Below are 18,943 nucleotides of genomic sequence, written 5' to 3'. Positions count from 1 at the left end.
TGTGGAGCTCGGCACGGTTTACATGAACTTATATATAGAAGAGAAGAGTAAGGGGGGATAGAATTACATTTTAGTGAAAAGCCAGGTTTAGTTTAGTTTAGTATAATTACTTGATTCATTCAATAAAATGTTATAACATAAAAATAAATTAGTAGAAAAGACCAAATTTCTCCATAGTCATTTCTCCATATCACAGGGCAAAGAGGGGTGTAACCAGCAGAGTAATATGCACACCGCCTTGCTGGATAGGACGGACCATATAGTGCTTGATGTGCCATCATTTACTCTGTTTTGTCACCATGGTGGGATTTAAGCCATTGTGTACTTCACAAGGAGACTGCTAAGCATCTTCTGGCAAGCAGGACATGTTGAGATCTTGTGGTTGAGGCCAAGATAAACCATGTGTGCCACAGATATTACTTTGAGGCACCCTTGCTTCCTCAAAGTCTTCTCTGGTGAAAGTCTCAGTGGCAAAAAAGTCCAACTGATGCCACTCTGGACACCATCACTGAGCAGAAGAGATTTAGGACCCCTTTTACAAAGCCGAGATAGCGAGTCCTGGCGCTGCAAATGCGATGGAGCCCATAGCAATTGAATGGGCTTGGGCTGCATCGCATTTGCCGCAACAGGACTTGAAACTGCAGAGCATATGCACTCAACACAAACTTTTTTTTTTTAAGAGGTGGCAACCCAGCAAAATGACCAACATTTTACCTCATTGTAGGAGAATGGCAGAATGTATCCTGTTAAAACTGATGTGGTCCTATGCAATAGCACTGGAATCCATGCACATACATAATATACTGCCCTGGAAAGCTCTTCAGCTTTAAAATCTCTCATCATACAGGATCCATCAGATAATGTCACCCATGTGTAAAGATTTGAAATTCTGCTTGGCCTCAGAGAAACTGAATTTTACTAGAAGAAAGAGATAAAAGATTATGACCTCCTGTTGATTTGACTAGCACTGGTCCATTCAAAAGTCATCTGTACTATAACAAAAAGATTTCTTAATCCTCAGTGGAAGAATACGACAACACTTCACCCTTTTCACGTCATGAATGGAAATTTAAGCCTCTTACGCTGTCTATTCTTTTCACCTGCTATATAAGGAGGGCAAAAAAATATTTCAGAGCACATTGCATTGCAAGAAAAATATTTTAAAAGAACTAGGATAATTTCTATGCAAACTATTTTAACAGAAAAACTGGAAGAATGATCATCTCATCTTATCCATTAATACTAACTTTGTCTTTAATTTCTCAAGGCATTTTACTCTCAGTCTCAAAGTCTGTCAGGAAGGTTGAGGGTGATGACATGCTGCTAGATTCGTTCAGTCTTGGGAAAGCTCTTCGTAATGGAGAAGCCATAGAGAAGACTATGGCTACATCTCTCGAGCACTATAAGGCAGAGGACAGCAACTTTCTGAATGAAGAGGAAGAACGAAACCAAAAGGTAAAACAGAATGTTTGAGTTGGTCTTAAAGCCCCCACCTCCCCCCAAAAAATCAGCAGTTACACCAAGGTAAAACAGAAATGGGAGAGAAACAAAGTGAAAACACTAGGGTTAGGATTAAACGACTTAACTAGTGTAGTGGTACCATATCAGCCTAACTGATAATACGAGGTAGAAGTGCTGAAACCAGAGCCGCTGCTTTTTGTATTGCAGTTACTAAACCATGGAACACATTGGTGGGACACAATTACGGCTGTGTTCTGATCGACAAAGATTTAAAAAAATGATTGAAAATGTAATTGATTGTTACAGCATTTTTGCGACGTGTCCATGGTTTACAGTGGGTTATTTTAAGAGCAGTTATTTTTAACATTTTGCTTGGTGATGTTTATTCTTAAGTTTTTATGTTTGTAATCTGTAAACCGCCTATTTGTAGACGGTATATAAATTTGTAAAATAAAATAATAATAGGAAGTAGTCTGGTAGAAAGATAGAGTCAAGTCCTACCCCCTTATCTATGAAACTGCGCTAGCAGTTTCTAGTGCAGGGAGCCGCGCTGAATGGCCCGTGCTGCCCCTGACGCTCATAGGAACTCTATGAGCGTCGGGAGCAGTGCGGGCCATTCAGCGTGGCTCGCCGCACTAGAAACTGCTAGCGCAGTTTCGTAGAAGAGGGGGTTAGTTTCCAGAACTTGGGCAGAACCGTCAAGCTGTCTAAAGGAACTCTAGGGCAGACATGGGCAACTCTGGTCCTCGAGGGTCGGAATCCAATCGGGTTTTCAGGATTTCCCTAATGAATATGCATGAGATCTATTTGCATGCACTGCTTTCAAAATTTTTTGCCCTCGAGGATTGGAGTTGCCCATGTCCGCTCTAGGGAAATTTCTTTTCATAGTTCTCTCCTTGTCGCCGTTTCTTTTTATGATGCCCTAAAACAGAGGTGTCAAAGTCCCTCCTCGAGGGCCGCAATCCAGTCGGGTTTTCAGGATTTCCCCAATGACTATGCATGAGATCTATTTGCACGCACTGCTTTCGTTGTATGCTAATAGAGCTCATGCATAGTCATTGGGGAAATCGAGGAGGGACTTTGACACCCCTGCCCTAAAATGATGTAATGCAATTTAACATTTGATGCATACTGATTATATGCTAAAGCTTATAGTGCTTCCATACTCACACAAAAGTGCATGGTTAATGAAAATAAATCCCTTTGTTAAGCAAGATTTAAACATACTTAAACAGAAGTTAGGTACATCCCATAGAGATTATTATATAATAACATTTTAGTTTCATATCATTTGCATTCTAAGAATCCACAGAAATTAAGTAAAACTGATAAACTTAATGTACTTGTTACTTTGTGCGTATGATTTGTATGTCAGTTATCCTGAAGATAAAACCCTGTTTGTTTGTTTTTTAAAATCAGAATGTAGGTCCTAGACATAGCTTCCATGGTGGTTTGCCGCTAAATCTAGCCGTGAAACAACTACCTTTCCTGGCACTAAAAGGATCCGTTGTTTTCCCACCTAACACTGAAGTTCAGAGCAGTGAGCCGGTCGATGAAAAACGAGACACTGGAGATGAAGATAATACTGTTAAATTTCCCATTGGAAGAAGAGATTTTGACAGTAAGTCATCATTCCCTGGATTCTATCACGGGCACCCAAATTTGGACGTGATCCTAAAATGCACATGCAACTAAATTGGGTAACACGCCAATTGACATCAATAATTGGAAACTAAATTACTGATGTTAACTGGCACCAATTTGGATTCGCACACCGATATCCCACAGTATACAGCAGAAAAGGGGGTGTGGCCAGGGGAGGGGCCTGCCAGAAATTCCTGCACAGGATTATGGAGCACTGTAGATGTGCATCCAAATTGGCTGCTAGGAATTGTACTTACTGTTGAAACCAAGTCCTAGCTCCTACATTTGGGTGCAGAATCAGTGCTACATGCTATTCTATAAAGGGTGCACAATCCAGAGCACCTTTTAAAAAACAGCCCTGGATGCCAATATTTTCTGGTGTCCAAATTTGGAAAATGAACAAAGAGACACTGCAGATGTCACATCCAACTCTTGGACACTGAGCCTTTATTTACAGTCCATATCAAAGTTTCATAACAAGTAAAGTTCCCAAAACAAACAACAAGGCCCCAACTAGGATCCAAGTTTCGGCCATACCATCGCCTTCCTCAGGGGACAATTTCGTACTTGCAATTTCGTACTGTGTGTGTGAACGCGTTGGCGTCTCTCCATACCCCAAAAAAGCGTCTTTTTTTGATGGAGAGACGCTGACGCATTCACAGAGCTTTACAAGTACGAAATTGTCCCCTGAGGAAGGCGATGGTATCGCCAAAACTCAGATCCTAGTCGGGACCTCGTTGTTTGTTTATGGAACTTTGATACAGACTATAAATAAAGGCTCATTGTCCACAGGTTGGATGCGACATCTCCAGTGCCTCTCTTTGTTCATTTTGCGTTGCCTCGAGGCCTGGTACTTTCTTTCCTCTTCCCCTATGTCCAAATTTGGAAGCCATTTTCTGAATCTGATCCTATATGAATTTGTAATGGTAGCAATGCTTTGTACAAAACGTAAAGCTGTAATTTTCTGCCTCACTAAATCTGTTTTATTTATAGCATTTAACTTAAATTAGCATATAACAAGATAGACAATAGAAGAAAAACAAACAACTAGCCCATTCTGGCTGCCCAATTTATTCTTGTGCATGCTAGCCATAGAAGCATGTCTTCTTCTAGGATATTGGTCCTTATCATAATCTAGGGTTTTTTGTTTATTTTTTTTTTTTTGGGGGGGGGGGGGAAGTGCTGTTTTCTCTCTTCTTCTTTTGCTTTTTTTGACAACCTGGAATATAAGCCTATGAAATCCCACAGTTGCTCAAACACCCAACCAGCACCAGCAAGGTTCATAAATCAAAAAAAGTTACCAAGCCAAACAAGGCTGTTTTATTTTAAAAAAATTTATATCCCACAATATTCTGCCATTCTAGGCAGATAACAATTAAAAATAACATTATAAATAACACCTTATAAAAACAGACACATTGATAAAACCATCAACTAAAAAATCCCCATAAATCACTTGCTGAGGCTGCTTATGAGATGAGGACATCAAGATATTTCTAAGGGAGGAAAATTTTAATATGACATCTAAATCCGAATTGAGACATTTTGCCACTTTGTCTCCAGCATTGCCCGAGACGTATCGCTCCACGGTTTTTATCACAGATACCAGTTTCTTTTGTACATTGTTGTGCTCCACTTTGTGTTCATTACAAAGCAATACCTCTGACCCTTGAGGAAGATGTTGTAATCGAAACATGGACCGTGTTTGGCCCTGGTTTCTTTTATACAGAGGTGAACCACTTTGAAAACAACGTTTTTTGATACAATAAAGTGCCTGTATCTAGTACATCGACTCTGGGGGGGTGTTTTCGGTTGCTCTACATTCGCTGCAGAATTGTTGGATTCATTTTTTCTTTGTGACATTTTGCCAAAAACATCTTTAAAAAAAAAAAAAAAAGTCTAACTCATAGCCATAATTGAAGTAGAGAAACATCTAAATTTCTCATTCTATTCTGACTTTGAGTTAGACAGTTTCATGCTCAACACATCCATCTATAAATATTATTTTTGAAAACAAATGTCCCAGGAAAAGGCTTAGAAAACCAGTCATAGGGTCATCTGACTGTCTAACAGACATCCCTGCAGTGCTGAGGAGGTAGCCTAGTGGGCTTCACATCAAGGGACCCAGGTACAAATCTCACCAAAACCCCTTCATATTGCATAGTGAGCCTCCAGGAACAGAGAAAACGTACTGTCCAAAATATCCGTCACTACAATAGCCCTCAGGTTTCTAAGTCACTTAAATATTTAGGTACATGAGGTATTTCTGTGCTGAAATGAAAGAGTTAATGTGAGAATTGAACCTGGGTCCTGTTGTTCACTGTCCACTGTGCTGACTATAAGACTATCTCATCCACGTGCTTGCTGCTTTCTTAGGAATTTACATAATACCTGGAACTATCACAGCCTGGTATCTACTCTCATATCTTTGGTGGGGGAAGGTCATGCCTTAATCCTCCAGTGATCAGCTGGTCAGTTAGGGCACCTTGAAACAGTTCTAGATTAAAATATACTTTTGTTTGCCCTTGACATTTTTTTTTCTGTTCAATTTTAAGCCCACCCAAACACATCTCCACCATGCCGCCATACGATCGAGATGAACCGCAGAGTAAAATGTCCCAGTTTGGAGTTTCAAAAATAAGGACTTAAATATGTTTGCAACCAACACAGTCATCTGTTGCTTTGTGCCACTTACGTTTTTCGCTTTTCAAAATGAACGCTATAGATACAAATGCAAAAACAGTGAAAAATACAATTAAACTATGCAGCACCATCAAATTCAATATCATATTGAACAGTTAAGAGTAAATAGCAACTAAGAATTATACAAATCAAATCATTCAAAAGCTTTCTGTCTAAAGATCTTGCTGCCTAAATCCCCATGGCTGTACTGGTCAGTAGCTTGGTTGTTTCTGGACAGCACGGTACTATAGTACAAGGCTTAGTACCATCACTTGGCTGTGATTTCATTACCCACATTTGTCCTTATCACATGTTCCTTTGCCATTGCTCTTGAGTGATGGGTAGATTGTTTGCAATAGCGCAATCTCGCACCCCTGGAACGTGTTGCTAGAGGATGTGGTAAGAGCGGATAGCGTAGCTGGTTTTAAGAAAGCTTTAGACAAGTTCCTGGAGGAAAAGTCCATAGTCTGTTATTCAGAAAGACATGGGGGAAGTCACTGCTTGCCCTGTATTTGTAGCATGGAATATTGCTACACCTTGGGTTTTGGCCAGGTACTAGTGACCTGGATTGGCCACCGTGAGAATGGGCTACTAGGCTTTATGGAGCCTTGGTCTAACCCAGTAAGACTATTCTTATGTTCTTACCACTATAAAGATGTAAGAAAGTACCTGTATAGCATATATAAACTGCTTTGGTTGTAACAGAAAGACAATATATCAAATGCATTAACCTTACCCCTTAAGAGCTGATAGCAATAATTTCCTTCCTTCTAGAATCCCATAGATCCAAGTTTTATTTAAAATTTGATATACCGCTTAAAAAACTGTCTGAGCGGTGTACAATGTGATAACTATTAAAAACAAAGGGATAACATTAAAATCAAGAGACGTTAATGACATAGAAACATAATGATAAGGGGAGAAGTACAACCTATGATAGGAAAGGGAGACATAAATGGTTAGTACATGAGGAGGGGGGAGTTGCTCTTCCTTCTCCTAAGGTCAGGAGATTTGCGCCAAAAGACATACGAGGAGAGACTGGAAGCCCTGAATATATGTATGCCCTGGAAGAAAGGAGGGACAGGGGAGATATGATTCAGACATTTAAGTACTTGAAAGGTATTAACGTAGAACAAAATCTTTTCAAGAGAAAGGAAAATGGTAAAACCAGAGGGCATAATTTGAGGCTGAGGGGTGGGAGACTCGAGAGCAATGTAAGGAAATTCTTATTTATGGAGATGGTGATGGATGCCTGAAATGCACTCCCAAGAGAAGTGGTGGAGAGGAAAACGGTGACAGAGTTCAAAGAAACGTGGGATGAACACAGAGGATCTAGAATCAAAAAAGAGTAAATATTGAAGAACTAAGGCCAGTACTGGGCAGACTTGCACGGTCTGTGTCTGTATATGGCCATTTGGTGGAGGATGGGCTGGGGAGGGCTTCAATGGCTGGGAGGGTGTAGATGGGCTGGAGTGAGCTTTGATGGAGACTTCAGTAGTTGGAACCTAAGAACAGTATTGGGCAGAGCTTTGGATTCTTGCCCAGAAATAGCTAAGAGGAAGAAAAAAAAAATTCAAATTGAATCAGGTTGGGCAGACTGGCTGGACCATTCGGGTCTTTACCTGCCGTCATCTACTATATTACTTGTCAAAGGCATCCTTAAAGAGAAAGGTCTTTAGACTGATTTTAAATTTATCTAAAGGTAGTTCTTCCCGAAGATGTGGAGGTAAAGAGTTCCAAGCTGTGGGTGCTGTTACAGAAAAAATCTCTGGTTCTCCTTGCCCTTCTTTGCCATTAGGGATGCTCTGTGCTCATCCCACGCTTCCTCAAATTATGGTACTTTTTGTGTTTACTACCTCTACTGGCATCCATTCCATATATTAAAGTGAACTATTTGTGTGTGTGTGCTTGTGTAGTGGGTGGGGGGGGGAGGTAAAGCTACAGTGTGCATGTAATATATTACAACCTCGGGATAAAGTAATTTCCTTTACTGAGGAAGTACTAGGCATTTCGATCCCTAAGACCATGGAGTGCTATTTGTTGAATAAAGGACCAGATGCCCTGCCTTTGAAACACCAGAAATGGATACATTTGATAATGACAGCAGGGAGACTTGTCCTGGCATCTGCCTGGAAACCACCAGATTTACCAGGGTTGCGATTATTACTGGTTAAGGTACAATACATACAGCAGATGTCCAAATTAACAGCTCTCCAGAGAAATCAGTTACAGAACTATAATACCGTTTGGCGTGCATACGAAATCTGGCTTAATTCTCAAAATGATAATCCCAACTGATTCCTGATATTTAAATCTGTGCATACATTATATGCATCTTCTGCACACATCCTTCCACAGAGACTGGGGGAAGGGGTTGGAGGGTAGGTCGGGAGGGTTGAGAAACACTAGACGTTATAGATAAATTAAAATTTTAGCATTTACTTTGAAATAAGATATATAACGAATTAATGAATTGCTCTATATACAGTTGTATAAGTTCAGATGTTTTTAATTGTATTATTTTTCAATTAAAAAAAAAAAGTAATATATTACAACCTCCATTTATTTTCAATTTCCAAATTTTTTTCCTCCCTCAGTGCTCAGGTGTATGTTGGGAAGAGTTTATCGACCATGTTGGCAAATCTGACATGTGTAAGGCGGTCTCCTGCTTTGACAACCCTAAAGATGAATACTTGAAGACTGCTTGTTTTCATTATACATGTATAACGGATCTATGCTTTGCTGTTATGAAATCACGTGTCACTGAAAAGTAATTAGCATGTACATTTATTAAAAATGCCTGCACAAATTCAGACTTGCTGTACAAAGGCCAATAGCCAGTTGCACAAAACATTTTTCTCAGATAAAAACAATAGAGAACCTTTTGGAACATTTGGCATTAAAATACAATGCAAGAGAAAATTCTACACTATTCATTAATTTATTTTTATTTATTTATAAATTTTTGCATTCTTACAATTCTTCAAGTAATACATGAAAATTGTGATTACAAATAATTTATCTTATCACATAAAATATAACCCTCCCCTTTTTTCATTAATTAAAAGGTCAGGCTAGTGGAAAAAAAAAAAAAAGGTATATGCACGCATATTTACAAGTAATATGAAGTGATTTAAAACCTGAAAAAGTTAGTTAGCTTTGCCTGGCCAGCAATCAATCTATTTTTGGCTGAAGGCTTGGTGCTCTTTCCTGTTGCAGATGGTTTCTTTGACGTTTTTAGCTCCTTTACGGTTCTCTTATGAGCCAATTCTGTCTCAAAAGGGTCAATATTTTCCCCATTCAATTCCAGCTGTTTCCTCTTTGAGCTCTTCCTTTCTGGCAGAGTATTCAATGTCCCCCTTCCTTTTTCATGTACACCTGCTGTCTTGTGTACATTTCCAGAAGCTGACCTAGGTGCTTGTTTTGAGTTTGTATCTTCTGTTGGACGTGATGAAACTGTTTAGGAAAAGGGGAGAATAAGCTCTTACTATAGCAGAATCAGCTTTAATTAAAAAAAATATATACATATCCAATTTGAACAAAGCAAAACCAAAATATATTTCTCTATTTATAATAAAACATTTACACAAGGGTCTAATATTATTTAAGATTTTGAGTAGCCATTGAATAGCAGACCCCCAAATCTCTAGAAGTCTGCACACATTCATTATTTTAACATTTTTTTTTAAAGCAGCAGCAAAAAAAACATTTGACAATTCCATGAGTCCTATTTTGTTTGAAGCTTTATTTAATTCAGAAAGGCAAGTGTGGCAAAGGTTTAAAGATCAATCATCACAGGAACAAAATAAAATCGGCTAAAATGCTGATCCTTGGTAAAACCCGGCATAGGCATCACCCAGATCTATGTAAAGCAGAACACAAACAGATGAAGAGCAAACTCGGGAGGAGGATGTCGGCATGCTCCTTTCGTCCTCCTCCTCCAAAACACTCTTAAGCATCCTAAGCACTTAGGGCTCCTTTTTCTAAGGTAAGATACATTCAAGTCCAATAGGTATAAAATATTAGAAAATAAAGGAGACACTGTAATAAGACCCGAAATTATAGCACCTAAAAACCACGTATTATTTTACAATAGAACATAGAGCATTCACAATACATATATAGTAACATAGTAAATGATAGCAGATAAAGACCCAAATGGTCCATCTAGTCTGCCCAAATATACACACTCTATAATTGAAATAGCAAGCATGCATGCTTTGATCTGTCAAGCCATTCTAGTATAATCACTTCATAGGCACTATCAAAACAGGAAAACAAAAAAGCAGAGTATGTACCTTTACCTCATTCTGGAGTCTGTGCACTAGAAGTCTAAGCCTAGTGTAAGTGCTGGAGAAACTCTATAAGCACTTTTTTTTAAGTCTGTACTCTTACTGTTAAATTTACTAAACCCTTTTACTAAACCGTGTTAGAGGTTATTAGCGCAGGGAGCTGCGCTGAATGCTCCGCTCTACTCCCGAAGCGCATAGGGTTCCTATAAGCGTCGGGAGCAGCGCGGAGCATTCAGCACGGCTCCCTGCGCTAATAAACACAATCGCGGTTTAGTAAAAAGGGGGGGGCGGGGCGTTTTATGATTTAATTTAAATTTAACTGTAAGAGTATAGACTTTAAAAAAAGGGCTTATAGTGTCTTTCTAGCACTTACACTAGGCTTAGACTTCTAGTGCACAGACTCCAGAATGAGGTAAAGGTACATACTCTGCTTTTTTGTTTTCCTGTTTTGATAGTGCCTATGAAGTGATTATACTAGAATGGCTTGACAGATCAAAGCATGCATGCTTGCTATTTCAATTATAAAAAGTGTATACTGGATAAGAATCTTAACCTTGCAGATTCATGAGTGGATAAATGAAAAAGATTCATGAGTCTGCAAGGTTAAGATTCTTATCCAGTATACACTTTTTATAATAGTTCTGGACTTATACTGGAATAAGGACTACTGAAAGTAGTGCCATAGTTCTAGTGTGCTTGCTATTTCAGTCAGGTTAGCATTTTTAAAACTTCCAGAACTAACCAGTGATGTTAGCCTGCTGTGGCAAGAATGATACACTGATGATATCCTACCAACAGATTTATTGAGGCATGAGCTTTTGAATAAAAAGCATACACGTTATAAAGTGACATCAAAAAGGTTTAGGTCTCAAATCTGTTTCTGTATAAGGTGTCATCGGTCTGCAATTTATTTCTTTTTTGCTAATTTCAGAAAAGCTAGCTTGGTCTGCTTTGAGAGCTGATTAAATGCAGCTGTGCGATTCTCTCTACTTGATAAATCATTAAATCATCTGCTTTTCTAATGGCCTACATCATTAACTATGACCGATTACAATGCAGCTTCATTTCAACTATGAAAAGGGGATAAAAAAGAGAAAAACTGCAAGAATAGGCATACACATTCAGAAGAACTAATGGTAAACTTACATACTGGAACAAGTTATCTGGGGACGTGGTCAAATGATCGATCATCTGTTGGTCCGGAGAGTCTATTTTAACCTGGGCACAGGTCATCCCGCCTTATTGTCTACACTCTTACCAGAGATCTACCTTTGTAAACACTCTCTGGAGAATGGCAATGGCCTCATTGACAGTCGAGATAGTGGTAACAAACCACTAAATGAATATACACAATTAATGTCCATGAAATACTAGTGTACAATTGAGGCAAATGTATACATACATATCATGGATATCCTGAAAACCAAACTGTGATCTTTGGGGAATATATTGAAAATCCTTGCCACCTACTTGCACAGTTTTGGACACATTTGAACAATATATTATGTGTACAATCAGTTTTGTTGTGTCATCATTAGAGGGAGGCAGAAACTAAAATCTGCAGCTAAAATTCACACTGCTTCCCCCTTCCCCACACACACACACTCAACTAAAAGCAGGATGCACCAAAAGCCACTCAGTCACAGCCCTAACATCATCCATAGGCCTTCCACAGGCCTACCTTAGAAGCAATTCCTAGATGATCCTGCCTTTGCCAGCTCCAATCTCAGAATGCCTGCTACCATGGGATGCCCTAGCATCCACTTTGAATGCAGAGCCAACATGGGCAGGAGCCCACTTGACCACCAGGCTTCAAAGGTAGGCCCCAGGAGGGCCTATGAATGATGGGAGGGCCTTTGGGTGGTGAGAAGGCAGCAGCTTTCAGTAGGGGGAAGGGCAGGGCAAAGAGTACGCTTTTGGGAGGGGGGATATTTTTAATCTAATCTAAATCTTGGATTTATATACTGTGTCATCTACCCAATAGGAGCTCAACTCTGTTCACATAAAAATTGATAAATCAAAGTGAAAGTAGTTAGATTAGAGAGAAAGTAACTCATTTTTAGCCAAATCTAGGATTTTAGTCTGGTTTCAGCACTTCATATCATCTGCGTATAGATCTTGGATATCTTGGGGAGGAGGGGAAGACATTTTATAGTGGAACTTAGCAAATAAAATGTAATAATATACTGGACTGTTGGTCCTTAATAATAAATAGAGGACAACAAACAGTATTTGAGGGAGGTCTGAGCAGACGTGACAGCATTGGAGCTCAAGTCGTCCATTTTCATTTACGTCCTTGAGCGTGCTTCTGTGTGGCAGTTCTCATTTGTAAACCTAAGCTGTACGTGAGGGAGTTTTTTCCCCTGTGATAGTAAGTAATCATAGCAGTTTAAATTGTGCCCTTTGGTATTATAACAATAACAACAACTTTATTTTAAATACCGCAATACCACAAACAGTTCAGAGCGGTTTACAGAGGAAGAGACTGTTTACAGACAGCGATGTTACAAAAAAACTTTCAAAATTACATTAGCATGGTAAGATTATGTACTGCTACTTCAATTTGAGGCTTTTTTTTCTCCCTCGTATGTTGGGTGCATACTGGGTTTAAAGTGGGATGCCCCTCAGTGGCCACGATAACACAACATTTTGTGGTTCTTAATAATACCTTGATAATGAATGTGACTGTTGGGCAGACTGCCGTCATTACTATGTTGCTATGTTAACAACTCCTGAAAATATGAGGAAATCTTTGTGAATTTATTTTACCTGTAGCGGGTTCATCTTGAAAGCAAAGCACAGACACTGGTTTTGTTGCTGGATGACGACAAGTAGGAACTTGACTCAGACTGGGAAAGTGTCTGTGTACGGCATGATCCTCTTTATATGTGCAGGCAAACTGGGACCGAATCAAATTCTGCTTCATCTGTAGGAACAAAATGACCTGTTATCTTCTCTTCGTGCACAATAGCAAAAAGCTCCTTATCTCAAATGTTTAATACAAGGTTAAATTTAAATAATTGCTAGACTAACTGTACAGTGTTGGCCTCAGTGCAATGCAACTCTGTGTGAGACAGCCAGGTTGGATTCTTTGATCTAGTGTTCATTCCATAGATCGACTGGGAGGGAAGATGGAGGCAGAATCTCATAGCCATTGTTTAATGGTGACAACTGTAGCGGGACACCACAATATGTCCTCTGTGTTGAAACAGAGGATCATGCCAAACTCGCTGCTCTAAACTGGCTCTTGCTCTACAATGTGAAGTCATTGAGGAAGCGCCATCCAGCCACTCTCTGGTAAGGGGTGGGGGGTTATCTCATCTGTTTTTAGAGGAAAGGAGGACTTCTATGGGGTCTGGGGCTGTTCTTCTGTTCAATGTAGTAAAAAGATGAAAGTGAGGTTGTGCAAGCCTTAGCAAAACAATAACTTCACCTCACTGAGTATGAAGAGAAAATCTTGTAAATAATGTGGTTAAAACTCTATTTAGAGATATACCACAAAGTTCAGTGCATGATATGCCTTGAATACTTGCTGTGCATCTTCATCTTCTTTATAATATGAAGTAAGCAGGCAAATGACCTTTAATGTTTCAATCATTTATTCATTCTTTAACCATGCAGAGTTACTAGCATGCCCCGACGGGACCCGTTTCGCTCATAAAGAGCTTTCTCAAGGGTTCACAGTAGGCGCTCTTATTTTAGCATCCTCACACTTCTGGAGCCAGATCTGCTATGGGGTGGGGGGTTATCTCATCTGTTTTTAGAGGAAAGGAGGACTTCTATGGGGTCTGGGGCTGTTCTTCTGTTCTCTACAGGAATCCAAGGGAGGAGGAGATGCTGCAGTTAGTGTTATTCCAGTGGTCAGTTTTGCTATTTTCCCTCTTGTTTTTCTTAAAATGTTAGCATTTTCTCTTAGATGGTACCGAAGCAATGACAGACAGTCACCATATAGTGTTCTGATAGCTAATCTAGCTATGAGCAAGAGAACCTATACAGATTAAGTGACTTGCCCACCTCAAAGTTGAGCCAGATTTCTACTAGGGCATCCTCTGAACTCAAGGCCTTGAATAACCTATACAGAGCAAGGGGTACTACTGCCCTGAACTGGAACGCCCCACCCTCCTTGCATAGATGAGTATCCATCCCTCCTGGACTGCTAGGCCTCTCCTCTAATCCCCAACAATGAAAGCAGAACGGTCTCTCCCCTGGAAGGTTTCCGATTCTAACTTATTACTTCTGACCAAATCATTCCAAAAGAAAGTAGAAGACAGCATTCCCCCATGACTACAACTGTGGCTGCCCACCACAAATCTGACTCTGCACACAGAAAAGCTGGCATCTACAGCAGCATAAGGGAGCCCAACTCTCTTCATGGGAAGGGCACACAACTCCAGGAACTCACTCAGTTCCTGCACAATAACTCAATCCAGGTGTCTCCCTTATTTGGTGATTGTTGGTCCCCAATGCTTGCAAACTGTCCCACTCCCCAGAGGCTTGAACCTCCTAGTTTTGGGGTTGATTTTTTTCAATAAAAGAGAAACCATAATAACCAGTTGAGTGGGAGGAAGAAACAAATAACCTCGGTTATTGGTCTATACAACCTCGGCCATGGTCCCACAGGACCTCCAACATCTCTTGATTTCCCAAGGTAAATGCCCAGGAGCTAAGACTTGGATCCTCCATAATCGTAGCAGCCCAAAGCTGAGTCCTCACCAAGTCCTTCTTCTGCTCCATCAGAGCAAGGGTCTACAGACTAACTACTGAGAGCCCACTGGTATGTAGGGATAATTGCACCCCCCAGCTCAAGGGCAGGCTGCAAATGCTCCAGCCACACAGAGTGAGGAACAATGACATCGCTACAGGTCCTGGGGCTGAGGCTCCATCTACAATGGAAATCCTTTGTTCTGGCCCCCCATGACCATTTCTGCAGCTGGAAATGGCCCATTGCAGGTAAAGCAGAGAGAATAAGGCTCTGTAGCACACATAGCCTGCCTGCTAATCACAGGGCACCCCACTACTACTTGTTCCTCCAGGTGTGGATAGTTTTAGATCAGGGCTACTCAATTCTGCTCCTCAAGGTCAACAGACAGGCCAGGTTTTCAGGATATCCACAATGACTATGCATGAGAGAGATTTGCATACCAAGGAGGCCGTGCATTCAGTAGACTTGTTTTAGATTTTTTGTTTGCTTGTTTTTTAAATAATCTTTTTCCTCTGACCAACAGGAATAAAGCTACCGGGAAGCTCACTGAAATCCAATTTTCATTCTGCACCACCCTCCAAGGTGCAGAGGAGCGTCAGGGGGCCACTCCAATTGGAGTGGAGGTGAGGAGTTTGGGGACCTGCATTCTCCTCCCACCCCCAATCAAGGACCTCATGGGGCTCGAGTCTTGAGTCACATCAAGTCATCGTCTCCATAGGTGCTGACTTGGGGCTGCAGAGAACTCCAGGCTCTACTTGGTTTATTTGTTTTTACAAGACCATTCTGGAAAGAATGGTATTGAAGCATAATCATGATGTCTGTTGAGTTTAATAATTAAAATCTAGGGGGGAGGGGGGTTGACTAGGCTACTGGGCCTGATGAACTATTGGCCTGACCCAGTAAGGCTATTCTTCAAGTTTATTAGTTCTTGATATCCCGCAGGTACGGCTAGACTCAAATAGGGAACTGGTCTTTGGCCTAAGGGCCGCTGTGTGAGCGACTGCTGGGCACGATGGACCACTAGTCTGACCCAGCAGCGGCAATTCTTATGTTCTTAACTAAGCGGTTTACAATAAAATCATATTCTTATGTTCTTACCTAAAATGTAATAGGTGCCCAAAAGGTAGAAGGTTTGCCTTAAGGGCCTAATATCCTTGCATGGGTGCTGGCTGGATCTATATGAAGTTTCAGCTGGCTGTATATAGCCATTCAGTAGAAGATGAGAAGGGGGAATTGTTCAGAAGCTCAGGCCTGATAACACATGATATAGCTGAACATCTAGCCTTATATTAAGGCATCCTTGCTTTCTTAAAGATGGTTGAAATTGCTAAAATTGTCTGATAAGCAACAGCATTTCATATTTGAGGTGAGGAATGGCCTAGTGGTAGAGCTGCTGCCTCTGCACCCAGAGGTTGTGGGATCGAATCCCAGGGCTGCTCCTTATATATTAGAAAAACATGTGCAAACCGCCTTGAGTGTGGTTGTGTAACTACAAAAAGGCAGTATACAAGCCCATATTTGCAATCTGTTTACCCTTCTCATAGGAATCACACTGGATTAGTTTATAGCAATTTCTAGAAGCAACTCAAAGCAAAATTGTATCTAAAGGTTATTTTCGGCTTGAAACTCATTTGTACTACTTAGTCAATTTGTGTAGTCAAAATAAGTTAAAAACTTTTGGCAGAAAACTGACCGTTTTTCCATAATAGGTTTTACATATGTAAACCAGATAAACACTTTTCTGTTTTTCTAATTTAAATAGCTTCTTCATAGTTAAATGTCAATCTGGTTAAATAAAGACATATCTATTCCAGGTCATAAACAAAGAATATATGGAAGATCTGGCATGTTTCTATTTGTGACTGTGAAACAGTTTTACTTAGCCCTTTTGAGGCTGCTTTTTACTCTCAAGGTGGAAGTTATTAATGCGGGTTACCATTAAGACCTTTTATTTTATTGGTAACCCCACCTATTAGTAACTAGGAATTACTACATAAAAGGGGACCTGTGCTAAAAACAATAAAACGATAGCGTACAGTTATAACTACAATTACATTTGTGATTTTTATTCCACCATTACCTTGCGGTTCAAGGCGGATTACAGAAGAGGATTTCAGAATTACAGAAGAGGATTTCTGGACATGTCCAGAGGTGTTTCAGAGTAGAGCGGGTTGCTTTAGAGCAGGGGTGTCCAACCTTTTGGCTTCCCTGGGCCGCATTGGCTGAAAAAAATGTTGCTGGGGCCACACAAATGCGCAAACGCTGCAGCAAGACAGAGGAAAGATCCGGCAAGATGGTAAACACCTGGGGGCAGCAGAGGAAAACTCTGCACCGCTCTCGACCGGGGCTGCACAACATACTTCACGGGGCCGTATGTGGCCCTCGGGCCGCAGGTTGGACACCCCTGCTTTAGAGGATTGAAATGTTTCATACAGTTTTAGTTAGTCTTCATAAATTTTTTGAATAGCCTTTCAACCCCAATATTCTCACCTGTTCAATATCCATGTTTAAATCATTTCCATAATAAATGTTAACTCCCTAATCCCTTATTTGTTGTTTGCTTGTAAGCTCTGAGCAGGGACCGTCTTTTACATGTTTGCATACAGTACTGCATATATCCAGTAGTGCTACAGAAATGATTTCTTTATTGTCTCTGCCGCACGAGTTTGGCCAAGTGGCCAAGCTCTACCTCCATCTACTTTCCTACCAGTAGATGGAAGTAGAGCTACCGATATTTTCCTGCAACCTCACTGGTACATAAGAACAGCCATACTGGGTCAGACCAGTGGTCCATTTAGCACAGTATCCTGTTTCAACTGTGGCCAGTATCCTGCATCCACTGTGGCCAAACCAGGTCATAAAGTACCTGGCAAAATCCAAATAGCAGCAAAATTCCATGCTACCAATCCCAGAACAAGCACTGGCTTCCCCCATGGCTGTCTCAATAACAGACTATGAACTTTTCCTCCAGAACGTGTCCAAACCTTTTTTAAACCCATCTACGTTAACCACCGTTAGCATATCCTCTGGCAACGCCTTCCAGAGCTTAACTATTCTCCAAGTGAAAAAATATTTCTTCCTATTGATTTTAAGGGTATTTCCCTGTAACTTCATCAAGTGCCCCTAGTCTTTGTCATTTTGATGGAGTAAAATAAAATCAATTCACTTGTACCATTCTATACCACTCAGGATTTTGTAGACTTCAATCATATCTACTCTCAGCCGTCTCTGTTCCAAGCTGAAGAGCCCTAGCCGCCTTAGTCTTTCCTCATACGAGAGGAGTTCCAACCCCTTTATTATCTTGGTCACTCTTTTTTTAACCTTTTCTAATTCCACTATCTTTTGAACGAAATACTCAAGGTAAGGTCGCACCATGGAGCGATATAGAGGCATTATAATATTCTTAGTCATATTTATCATACCTTTTATAATCTTTCTAATCTAGCATCTTGTTTTTTGGCCACCACTGCCACACATTAGGCAGAAGGTTTCAGCATAGAGGCTATAATGACACTTATATCTTTTTCTTGGGCGCTGATTCCTAAGGTGGACCCCAGCATACAGTAACTATGATTTGGATTAGCCTTCCCAATGGGCATCACTTTGCATTTATCCACATTAAATTTCATCTGCCAATTGGATGCACAGTCTTCCAATTTCCTAAGGTCTGCCTGTAATGTTTCACAGTCCACATGCTTTTTAGCAACTTTGACCAGTTTAGTGTCATCTACAAATATGATCACCTCACTCGTCGTTCCAATTTCCAGATCATTCATAAATATGTTAAATAACACCGGTCCCAGTACAGATCCCTGAGACACTTTGCAATTTACCGTATATACTCAAATATAAGATGAGATTTTTGGGCCCAAAAATAAGGGTCTTATCTTATATTTGGGTCAGCACCAACCCACCCCACTTCAGGATTTGTTGCAGGCCTCTGCCAGCCTCCCATATGACCTGGTGTGCCAGGACAGGAGAAATCCCTCCCATCTCTTGTCCTGGCCGACTGACAATTTTTTTACCTCCCTCCCGCTTTCCCCCACATACCTTTTTGAATCCCTGGTAGTCCACAGTAACATAGTAATATAGTAGATGACGGCAGATAAAGACCCAAATGGTCCATCCAGTCTTCCCAACCTGATTCAATCTAAAAATTTGT

The 18,943-nt window shown here is 40.5% G+C and overlaps 2 protein-coding genes across 4 annotated transcripts in view; one reads left to right on the top strand and one right to left on the bottom strand.

The window, feature by feature from the left end:
* The first annotated feature begins 1,215 nt into the window (after window positions 1–1,215).
* On the top strand, window positions 1,216–8,434 carry PMCH (pro-melanin concentrating hormone). Its single transcript, XM_033952079.1, has 3 exons — window positions 1,216–1,455; window positions 2,881–3,082; window positions 8,385–8,434. Exons 1-3 carry the CDS (start codon window positions 1,216–1,218, stop codon window positions 8,432–8,434), a joined length of 492 nt encoding a protein of 163 aa, XP_033807970.1.
* PARPBP (PARP1 binding protein) overlaps window positions 8,377–18,943 on the bottom strand; it is a 64,626-nt gene continuing 54,059 nt past the window's right edge. For all 3 annotated transcript variants that reach the window (XM_033952074.1, XM_033952073.1, XM_033952075.1), the window contains exons 10-11: window positions 12,849–13,005; window positions 8,377–9,243 (exon numbers count right to left, since the gene is read on the bottom strand). In XM_033952074.1, coding sequence (XP_033807965.1) covers window positions 8,921–9,243; window positions 12,849–13,005 — 480 coding nt within the window. In that variant the 3' untranslated portion in view covers window positions 8,377–8,920. The remainder of the gene's footprint in view (window positions 9,244–12,848; window positions 13,006–18,943) is intronic.

This window comes from Geotrypetes seraphini, chromosome 7 (assembly GCF_902459505.1).
Source record: "Geotrypetes seraphini chromosome 7, aGeoSer1.1, whole genome shotgun sequence".
Classification (NCBI taxonomy): domain Eukaryota; kingdom Metazoa; phylum Chordata; class Amphibia; order Gymnophiona; family Dermophiidae; genus Geotrypetes; species Geotrypetes seraphini.
This window is presented reverse-complemented; position numbering and strand designations above follow the sequence as displayed.